We start from the raw sequence: 11,434 nt of genomic DNA, 5'->3' as shown, positions 1-11,434 counted from the left end.
CCGCTGGTGAAGCGCCACCGGAAGCGACATGGTGCATCTCGACTTACCTCGCGCCTTACTTGGGTAGTGTGTGTGTGTGTGTGTTAAAATCGTTTCTAATACTGAACCGGTGCACGATGGTGCGTTCTGCCACCGTACGATCGCGATCTTTCAATCGCTCGGGCGAGTTGCAAACCACAGAATGCGTCCGCCCGCTTAAATTCCATTCGAAGGTGTGCAATTCCATTACGGATTCCGATCGGGTTGGCCGGCTTGAGGGTTTCGGTGCTTGAGAGAGGAATGCTGCCGTTGGAAACGGACGAAGCATGCCGGATTCGGCCGGTGACTAGAAGCGCACACGCGACGCGGATGCTTCAACGTGTCCATTCTGCTGGGGCTGGGAAAAAATGGGGTGGTTGCGTTTGGCGAGAGATGCAGTTAGATTTGTACTTGGCTTGCGGTCGCTAGATGCAGCTGATGCGGATGCAGATGCAACTGGCTGACGGCCGACTCGTGGTGATGCTCGTGCAGTTGATGCAGCGAACCGAGATGATGCTGTTCCAGCAGCGAAGCCGCATTCGCGATCGACGACAACGACGAGCTGGACGAAGGAGATTGTTGCAGCGGCAGGCTGGCTTGCTGATGCAGCAGCAGTTGCTGTTGCTGTTGCTGGTGCTGTTGCTGTTGATGCTGCTGTTGATGCTGCTGCTGCTGTTGCTGCTGTTGGTGCTGCTGCTGCTGCTGCTGGTGCTGCTGGTGAACCGATTGGTGCTGCTGTTGGTGCTGCTGCTGGAGCTTAGGCGATGTGCTGAACTCGAACAGGTTGGTGTTGAAGTTGCCGGTGCTCCATCACGTGTACTCGGAACGCCAGCTCTGTTCGCAAAAAGGAGAGATGCACAAAACGAAGAAAGAATGCCACAGACGTCAGTTTAACAGTGCAATCGGTAGGGATCCTATTTCCGTCGTCCTTCTGAAGAAGGATACTCACCATTGAATTTAGTCCTAGATGGTACGACTGCGAGTGTGGCACGACTCCACCACCAAGCGAACCCGCTCCACCGAATCCATTTTGCAGCCCACCGGAAGTCCCGAGTGCACCCATTCCGGTCGTGTACCACCCACCGTGCATGTGCGTGTGAGCCGGATGTAGTCCACCGGACAGATGCCCGTGTTGTCCTGTGGGAGGGAAATTTTGGGAAAAGCGCCACGAAAAAGAGCTAGGCGTTAGTATTGGATCGTCGTTGAGAAACGGCAGCAACTACTTACCCATCGAGCCTGGGAATGGCCCCGGAAAGGAGGGCTTATGATCGAGCGGCTTCATCAGGTCCCCGAGGTGGCTGCCGAGCGGAAGACACGAGCCGGGAATACCCTTCTTTTTCTTCGATTTGGACGACAGCTTGCGGTTTCGCGTCTGGATGCCTTCCTTCTTCATCGTTAGCGGCCGGTTGACCTGTGGGCGGTTGAAATGGAAGCGTATGGAAGCTGGCGTTAGTCCTGCTTGTTTCGTGTGAACGACGAAAAACAGATGCCTTCAGAGAGATCAGAACCGCGATCAGAAGGGCCTTTCTTTGCTACCGATGTCTACCGATTGGATTGCCGAGCCATCACCGCTAAGGACCACCGTGGTGGCAAAACGGCATAGGGCACACGCGTGCAGCGCGAGCCGGCGCGTTTCGGTCGATTTACGCCCCCAAACCCACCGCCCTCTCGAAAGGGTGGCATTTTCCTCGAAAGGGATCGTGCCTGGGACGCGTGCGCCGCACCTATTTACACGCGCCACACAGCTGGCCAGACCAAATCAAAACCCAGAGTTGGGGATTCATTTCTGCGGATCCGCGATCGTAATGCACCGTAACCGGTGATGCCAGTGGTCGCGATACCGCGAGTCGCGCTTCGGGGAAAAATCTGGGCCCCTCAATCGGTGCGATTCTCTCGTGAATCCACGCGGCGACATCACATCACATCCCAGGCGGCTCGCGGTAATTAGCCACGGGTGGTGCAGGAAGCCAGCAAAAAAAAAAAACCAGCAGCTCCCAACCCAATCGTGCCGAACCGCTGTCTGTAAGACGCATGCGAAATAAATCTTGATACAAATCGGTGCGTTCTCGCGAACGCGCGACCGCCATTTTGCCCGAGCGAAGTTATTAAAGCGTTAATTGGCGTTCTGTACGCTACATCTAACTTCATTACGAAAATGAGACGAACGACCGTGTGCTGGTGACTTTCTCCACCCCAAGGCGGCCACCCAGCACTGACGAGATGGGATAAATGGTTCTGATGATTTTTCGAAGATAAATTGAATCATTAAAAATTTCTTTAATTACGAACGATCCTCCCCACACCGAGGGAAGTTGTCGCCGCGGTATTATAAACACACACGGGGACCTCCAAAAATCTGCGTAACGCTACCCGCAGCGGCGATCGAGCGGCTGGATAACGATCTACAGCAATGATCGTATCGCTCATCGTGCTACTGCACAAATGCGAAAATTCTCGTTCTCGGCTTTAGGTCGTCCTGGGGCCGAAAATACGCCCCGTTGGAGGCTCGAATTTCACCGTTAGCGGAAAACGGACCACACCAAAATGGCAAGTGCATTTCGGTGCGCGAGCGACTATTTATCGTCCCTTTTTTGCAGCGTTTAGGACGCCCGCGTGGAGCGTTTGATCGAAAGGCCCGGCCCTGAGTTCGGTCCGGAGGGTTTTTGATCTGGCCCAGCGAGATTGCAATCTTGCACGATGCTTCATTTCCTGCCCCGGCAAAGAAGGTCCTTTTCAGCCACCTCCGAGGGGGAACGTTTATATCTGTCAATTGTCAAATTGCTGGGTGCTGGGTTTGGCTGCGCAAGAAAATCGGGTGCGGTCGTGTGTTTGTTTGCCCGTGGCACAAATGCACCAACCACGCGTACGTGAGCGGCGACAGGGTTCGGAGGTTTTTCCCGGTGCGTCGATCAGGTAGGCGAGCTGAATTGAAACCACTTATCGATGTCACCGACCTGGAGGCTGTCGGGCTCTTCAGGGGTTCTGCTTTACACCGTCACGGGGTGCACGGAACAATGCAATCTGCAATTGAAACTATTCCCTTTCCATTGTACCGTGAAGAGCATTGAATTATGCGCCGTTATGCCTGCCGTTCGCCGGTTGCTTCCTTTGGGAGGGAGATGGCTTTTTCCTTCTTTTTCTACTACTTCTTCCTGAATGGCACAAATCGCATTTGCCATTCTGTGTCCTACGTTTGCGCAAGAGTATCAATTACTTAGCAGCCGGATGGGTCGGGGATTTGCTAGCTAACAGATTATAGGCTTTCTTCACCCGGGTGCCCTGCATTTTGTGTGCTTTTTGCTTGCTTTTTTCCCTCCATACTCAAACGCACTCTTGTGTGGGATTTATCCTTTTTGTTTGTGTTTCCCTTACGCTTGTAGTTGCTGTACAATTGACCTCGTGAAATGCTCCGTGAGGGATTGCATTTTTTTTTGCTTCGGCCTTTCGTCGGAAAATCAATTGGATCACATATCCTCACAGTGGGATATGCATTAGTTTGCCGTTTTGTGTGTGTATGTGTATGGAACGTGGGCTTTTTTCCCACATGGACAAGTCAATAAGCTCGCCTTAAGGGGTCTTTTTCAAGAGTAAAACCAACTGACACCTACCAGGCGAATATTAGCCCGCTATTTTATGCAATTTAACCACGCATTCTTTTACTCAACGAGTCATCTATATAGGCGAGAGAGAGAGAGAGGGAGAGCGTGAACAAAAAAAAAACGAAAGATCTGCGTTCTGATCTGTCTGCCATGCAGAGTGCATATTGCACCGACGAACAGCGTGTCAGTAGCTCCCGACACGGGCCAGCCAGGCATTCAACTCGAGCAGCCAGACACGCTTCCAGTCGGCACCCTTGGGGCCGGGCCCTTTAGATCGCTATCGGATTTGTCATTCAAATTAAGTCCGTACGCCGTCTGATGGATGATAATTATCGCGGCCCCGTGCGAGTATGTGTGCATTATGTCTCTACGCCTCTGGAAGTGCGCACCCAGAAGTGGGTGGCCATTTTCTGGGCGGCAATGTCTCGCTTCCAGCACCATTGACAGCTGTCAGATGGGGCTCGATTTCGCTTCCGCAAGCGTTTGGTGATAATTGTGATTAAGTGCCACCGAAACGCAGCAGCACCCAACGCTGCGAAGATCCCACAGGACGCTTAGCTTCAGCGAATTGCACCGTCGATTGTTCCGTCTATAAACGCCGATAATCCGCCTGCGCACGTTAATAGCCAATAAACCCAAACCCCTATCGATAACACCGCAGGGAAGGTACCATCGAAAACCATCGCACCACGAAACCTTTTCTTTTTTTTTGCTTCTTCCACTGGCAGCTCGGGGAGCGCAATTACGCCACACCACCGAAGCTAAAGCCCGAACCACTTTTACAACCGCTAATCAAACGCTAAGTAGATTGTTTCGGAAGGGGCGCGCACGATAAGATCGCGCAAGAGATCGCGACGTGTCACGATAAGGGACATTTGGCGATCGGGTCATCATCATTGCAAGCTAATTGCAGGGGTTGGGTTGTTTGCTACAGCACCTCTGTAATGTGACGACAATACAATGCGCGATCCGAATCTGGTGGTAGCTGGGCGAACTGCACGCACCAGACGTGCCCGATGTTATCGGTGGAATCGTTTCGGAAACCGGGCAATGGTTGGGGGCCATTCCAGGTGGAATGATTACGGTTTCGTGTGACAAATGCTTTTACGATCGCCTGCACTGACGAATGCGTCTATAACGAGTGGTCAAGCAGGCGGGTTGGCGGCCGTTTCCATTCAAAAGAAAGAAAAAAAGGCCGTTTCCATGGTAACGCGTGTGTGTGCGGCGCGCGCGCACACGCTCGGGGGCCATTTTAAAAATCGTTATGGGGCAATTTTCTCAACAAACACCCATTTTCATCTGCCACGATGGTCGGAGACATCGTTGGGCCCCGGAAAGTTTTTGTGCCGTTTCTCTCTCTCTCTCTCTCTCTCTCTCTCTCTCTCTCTCTCTCTCTCTCTCTTTCTCTCTCTCTCTTCTCTGTTCACCACCCATTTCACCCCACTCCAATGGAGGTGGGAAAATGATACTTCCTCAAATCTCACTAACATTTCATTATGGCCCATCGCAAACGCGTTCGCTTTCCACGTGCCGCTTTTCCCGAGGTTCCCTGTTGATCCGGATGCCCGGAATCCCAATCCAAAGACCCCCCCCCCACCCCCTACTCTTCCCCATTGCCCCACCATACCCCAAACAACCGACCACGGAACAAACACACTCATACACATTTTAATGATAATTACTATTATTACGGCCATAACAATTCATTTATGCTGCGCTAGGCACATCATGGCAATATTTCAATATCACCCCGCGCCACGCTCACGCCACGAGGGCCAACTCTTTTCCGTCCGAGCCTCCGCCCTTGCCGATGGAAATGGGAAACAGCTTTTCGACATATTTTCCCCGCCACCGGTCCGTTATCACCACCAACACGGCGCGGTTTCACGTGGTGCATTTGTTTTCCTCGGTCGAGCAAGCATTCGCGTATTGTGTGGACGGGAACGGGTGACTCGAACTTGATGTAGTTTTAATTTTTTTAATGTATTTCGCCTTCCTCCGGTGATTTTTTCATTGACTCTCTTGCCATCCCATCACGTCCCATCCCAGCGATGGAAACTTTCTTCTGGCTCCAGCGTCCTAGCAGCAGATGCGTCTGCTCGGCTTCCGTCGTTGTTGTGCATTGTTCCCATTGTCGCAGCCATGAAGGTGGAAAGCCTCCGGAATGAAAACTACCGTACGCACACACATGCATACACATTACCGTTGCTGGGTTAGGGTTCGGATTTTCGGTGCCCCCAACGTGCCCGGTCATTTTTGCATAAATTTGAATAATCACCGTTTTTTTCTTTCTTTCTTCTTTCGTCCAATTCCATTAGCCCTTTGCGTGGTGTGTGTGTGTGTGTGTGTTTGTGTGCGTGCAAAGTGAGTTTGGTTTCCGATCGGTCAAGTTCAGCTTGTCGGCCAAGGAAATTGCTTATCATGTCTGGCTGGGAAAACCTCAGCCACCGCAATGGGAGCAAAACGCACACAACGTGCCTCAGCAAACTTGTGCCCGACAATTACGCTGTAGCTTGGAGATTCTTTCACTCGCAACTATCAACCGGGATGCTCCCATTCCAGTGGGAGAAAAAAAAGACACCACAAACCGACGAACAGGTATCGCTCCCTGGCTGGTCTTTTCCAGGGTGTCTGGGGCGGGAAAATGTGGCCACCGCGCGAAAACCCCACAACCGGACCTTTTCAACTGTCACTCAGCCGACCACGGACGTAGGACTGACAAAAGCTGACAACCCGTCGACTGCGGGGAGGGCCAGGAATCCACACCGCGGTATGGACGGTATCATTATGCTTTCGCTTTCAGGCGCTTTCCGCGCTCGCACGTCAGCCAGCGTGAAGGACGGGGAGCCACGGAACCACGGATGGGTTTTGGTGACATCGACTCTGACAATTCTTCACCCACGGTCCGCTTGATTGGTTGTCTGCGAGGTGCGCTACCATCAGGCGCAGCCCGTTGTCAATCAACGCCGGTGCCGCGGTCGATGCGGTTTCCATTGAATTGGCGAACCCGCCATGGGGGTTTGGTGGCTCCACTAATTTCACCACTGCACAGAAAGAGTGGCGCAAAACGAGAGGAAAAATTGAGCCACCGACAAAGAACGTTTCGGTGCTGCTTATCTGCTCGCTAATTTCGTTCGTTCGTTCGTTCGTTCGTTCGTTCGTTCGTTCGTTCGTTCGTTCGTTCGTTCGTTCCTTCGTTCTTTTCCGTCAACTGGCGCGTCCCTTCACTTGAGTGCTCATTTTCCGACCCCGAACCGAAGGGGATGGTTGTTTTTTTTTTTGGCCTACCCATCCACCCTAATGCTGCGCTTCTTAAATATTCATTGTACCATCAATCCCGGTTCCGAATGCCACCCTCGCGATGCATCAACCCACCACGGGAACCGACCCTCGGCTTTTCGGGAGCGAATCAGAAGTAAATCAATCTTATCTCACTTCCCAAACCATTTACACCCTATTACCGTCGCCGTGAAGGGATGCCGGGTGGATTGATTATCCCTGCCCGGCCGATCGCGGGTGGAAATTTCGTCCTTCCACGAGCCCCGGCAGTGCGTGTGCCGGGACTAAATCAATTCACACCGCTCGCCGTGGTCCATTTCCGGCGCCTGCGAAGCTTCTTCGGTCGGATGCACCCTCACAAAAAGGGGGATGAAAATCACGCACCGACACGTGCCGGAATATGAGGCGTTATAATCTGGGTGCCCTTCGCTCGGTGCTATCTGCTACAAACGCGCAGCACACCAGCATCAGGCGATGGCAGATTAGAGGATGAAGTTAATTTCCTGTTCAAAGATTTGATTTCTTTCTTCTCGTTTCGTTTTCTCTCTCTCTCTCTCTCTCTCTTACTCTTGCTTTTCGGCGCTCAATTGCGCTTCTTGCGGGTCGGCAGGTTGATTTTCCGCGCAAATAAGCTGTTTGCTTTCGATTTGAATAAGCCTCGAGCCGGGAAAACAAAAACACCAACCAACCAACGAGCGCACGTTCGCACACTCTCGAATCGTCCTGCCGGAAGTCCTTCATCACACGCACCCGAACGTTAATCGCTTCCGGTGAAATCGCTCGCGCCCGATCCGGTGGTGGCCGATGCCAGCGGGATTTATGCTCGAAACCTCGCAATCTGCCCATCCTGCAAGTACGCGCGCGCGCGCCCTTAATGCGGCCATTACCCTTGCGGAATGCTCGTAGCCCCGAATGCGTCCCCGGATAATCCACGGTGTGCCACGTCGAAGATGATCGATCTGTCGATCGATTGCGCCGCTTACTCGTCGCTCGCGTAATTTATGGTGCCCCAGTAAGGCGGGCTAATGCCATCGGTAGAAAGTGCCGGACCGTCGGATCCGGTAGTACTTACGTTGTGCAGCTTGTAGTAGAGTCCGCAGGCGTTGCAAACGGGTTCGCCGCCCTGATTCCGTCGCCAGAGGGTGGTGGTCGTCGTTTTGCAGTTCGCGCATGATGTTCCCGCACGGCGAGCGGCACTTTGAAGCGACTGGAAAGGAAAACAGTGAGAGAGAGAGAGAGAAAACGGTTGCAAAATTAGCAATCATACATCAACATTATCGGACCCACAAACACTTCTGTGCTGTTGCGGGCGATCGCAATTATTGACATTGAAGTCTTCAAACCCGCCCAAGGCCATTCGAAACCGGTGTGACGATGAAGACGAAGTGGACGATGAGACTGCCGTTCAGAAGGGCCTCCAGATTCCGCCAACAAGAAGACTCGCTCATGTTCGGTCTTTGTCTATTGAACGATCGACCCTCGGGCGCTGCGTAATCTACATGACATTTATTAAATTCCAGAATTTTACCACCCCCAGGCTGGCCTGGTTCCGGTGGCAGCGGTGACGGTGGAAAAAGCACGCCGGAATCCCCTCGGGAAAACAATTACCGCCAGAAATTGATTTATTGCACCGCACTCGCCGGAACGGCCACTCGGCCACGGTCTGCTTGGTGGAGCCGGCGATCGATTCGGTTGTTCGAATTTAAAATCACCTCCGAAAGCTTTGATTTGAGCCGACACTGGCTACCCGGAGGCCATCGGAAAGACGGTGAGCGTCTAATTTTGGTCAATTTCAGCCACCAACCAGGGATAGCCACGGCCACGGTTGGCTGGGTTTGCTTTATTGGACCTGCACGTAGCTTGTGGTAGCGGGTGGTGGATTTTTGACAAGTTTATCGAATTTGTGACAGGGCCACGTGCTGCCTCGGTTAATGCGAGCCCACTAGACCGAACCAGCCGACGAGCGTACATTTATGCGGCTGGAAAACGCAGAAAACAAACCCCCAACGCGAACGGTGTGCGATACTAATTCACGGTATCGCGTTTAATGCCACCACCGACAGATGCTCATTTCGTGCGATCGTTCTCATCCCATCTGGCGATCTTCGTGTGGTGTTTTTTTTTTGTGTGTTTGTTTTTGGCGGAACGCGGACGTGATACGATCTGCCAAATATCGTAAATCGGTTCGTTAGTCAACACATTTCTCTCGCACTCTCTCGGTTGCCGTCAAAATCAGCGTGATATATGGGTTTGCTGACAGTCGTAACTACGTGCAACTGTAGCTTATTTTTACATTTCGAGCCGCTTAAATTGTGCTCGGATGTTTCGGACCTTCGATGGGTGAGCAACGGGCTGGAAGCACGCGAAAAATAATAAAGCAGACCCATCAAAACGAACCCATGGAGATAATGAGTGGGAAAGAACGGAGCCTTTGTGTGGAGCAGCAACAGAAAAAAAAAAACAATTCACCCCAATGATACCGAAAGACAACTCCGTAATTCCGAAAAAAAAAAATAAAGATTGCCTAATGGATCTCGAACGGGAGCGATAGATTTAAACTGAATGTTTCTCGCCGCGAAAACGAAAAACGACTGTTGCTGGAAGGGCTGTCGTTTTAGTGGACTGTTGTGTTTTTTTTTCGGACATTTCCACCGAGCACTATTAATAACTCACAGCGGAGCAACGGTATGCTTCTTTTTTTTTAACTTCGTTCCACCGTTCAATGCAATAGAAATGAAACTGATGTCCAAACTATCATCATCATGGCCGCATCGCGTGCGGACAGGCTTGAGTGAGATTAGATGTTTCTGTGGCCGAATTCATTAATATTTAGTTGTTGTTGCCTTTTTCCGAGTTGTTCGTTTTGGTTAATTTGCAGCACTAGTTGGCGTTTTACTACGGACCGCTCGGACCCAAAGAAGGAAGAAAACCAGCTGGTTGAGGTGGATTTTGTTTTTTTTTTTGCGTTTCTAGTTTAGCTTCTCCCCAACACTCACCGATGATGGATAGACCTGGGCAGGTTAATTGTCCTCCCCGGCCGTGGCCGGCGGTGGTTTTGTGTATCGAAGCCTGCGCGTTAGGAAAATGAATGACCCACGAAACAAGACAAATGGGCGCTCGGTTGCATAAATGCATGCTTTCGTGCCTGCGGATGGCGGGCGATAGATTTCTGCTTAAATTTCGAACAACCCAACCGGGCTGGGAAAATCATTCGTTTCCACCAAACGCACACCGAAATGGGTGACCATTTCCTCGACCGTGAAAAGTTCCGAATCGAAAAGCCGAAAGGGAAAGTACGGTATGGTGAAAAATAAATTTTCCAACGCTCCGGTTGGGCGCTCGGCCGCACCCAGACGCGCGTGCACTCTGGCTTGATTACAAAATAAATCCCATTTCCGTGACGCACACTAGTTTATGCGTACATGTGTCCTGCGCGAGCCACCCCTACCTCCCTCTCTCTCTCTCTCCACACCGTGACTATAACCACGCCATTTTCGTATTTCCGTCCGTTCCAATCGAAACTGTGGCTAGGTCCGCGGAGGTCCTTGGAACGAGACGAAGTTCAATCGCACTTCCGTTGAACGCATTCCGATGATGGCGTTATCATTTCCCATCGCTCGGGGTGTCCTTTCCCTTTCTTTTTTCACCGTTTGGTGGAACGCAAAACAACAAAAAAATACCATTCCTGAACCATTGTGGTTACACGGTGTAACGCCAGGAATGGGTGATTGCTCCCGTAAATATCCTTCCACCCCGAGCTCATCGTGGTGGCATTAATTATGCTCAAATTAAATGGCCAAAGCCACGGAATCCTCACGCGCCATTCCGTTGTCCCTTGGGGGTTGGCAGGGTGGCTAGTGGCGCGTAGTCGGTCAGGGAATTTCCATTCCGTTCCAATGTCAATCGGAGCGTGTGGGGTTCGGAAAACGGTTCGATTCGGGCCAAAACCATAAACCACGGCGCGTCGGGTCGAGCACGCAGACGGCTCGGTGGAAAAATCGGTGTTGGAAAATCGATAAAATCCATTTTGTTTTACTCCCACCCCTAATTCCGAGCGGGCGGTGCTCGTACACGGTCCAGCTCGCGGTAACGGCGAACCCATTCAATTGTTCCCGTGTGGGTGGTGAGGCGTTCAGCTCCATTACTCTCCTGCTTTCTCTCTCTCTCTCTCTCTCTCTCTCCCGCACTTTCTGCACACAGCTTTAGGTGGTTTTCTCTCACTCTCTGTGTCTCTCGCTCTTTCGTGCTCCGCCAGCAGCTCCATCAATTCGAATCGCGACAGACAATCCGGTTACATTCACGAACGCTGCGTGCGATGCTGTTGCGGTGCAACCAACACCGAAACGCACCCAACACCCACTCACACACGCAGCGCGGTGCACAAGTGCAGCATGCAGTCGACGGGAATGTGCGCTAAACCCCCCGCCAAAGCGGTGGAAGATGAAAAATGTGGTTACACGAAGCGAAAACACCCATCTCCGCGTCGAGCAAACCAGAGAACGGTGAGAAAAATGCGAGCAACCCATTTTCCACGCCTA

At 51.9% G+C, this 11,434-nt stretch overlaps 1 protein-coding gene across 1 annotated transcript in view; it reads right to left on the bottom strand.

Moving 5' to 3' along the window:
* Positions 1–828: 828 nt before the first annotated feature.
* The window catches only part of LOC128721968 (endothelial transcription factor GATA-2), a 71,607-nt gene continuing 61,001 nt past the window's right edge, over positions 829–11,434 (bottom strand). Inside the window, exons 4-7 of the mRNA XM_053815778.1 lie at positions 7,969–8,103; positions 1,246–1,429; positions 968–1,155; positions 829–852 (exon numbers count right to left, since the gene is read on the bottom strand). Of these exons, the coding sequence (XP_053671753.1) occupies positions 829–852; positions 968–1,155; positions 1,246–1,429; positions 7,969–8,103 (531 nt within the window). The remainder of the gene's footprint in view (positions 853–967; positions 1,156–1,245; positions 1,430–7,968; positions 8,104–11,434) is intronic.

The sequence above is a fragment of the Anopheles nili genome, chromosome 2 (assembly GCF_943737925.1).
Source record: "Anopheles nili chromosome 2, idAnoNiliSN_F5_01, whole genome shotgun sequence".
Classification (NCBI taxonomy): Eukaryota; Metazoa; Arthropoda; class Insecta; order Diptera; family Culicidae; genus Anopheles; species Anopheles nili.
This window is presented reverse-complemented; position numbering and strand designations above follow the sequence as displayed.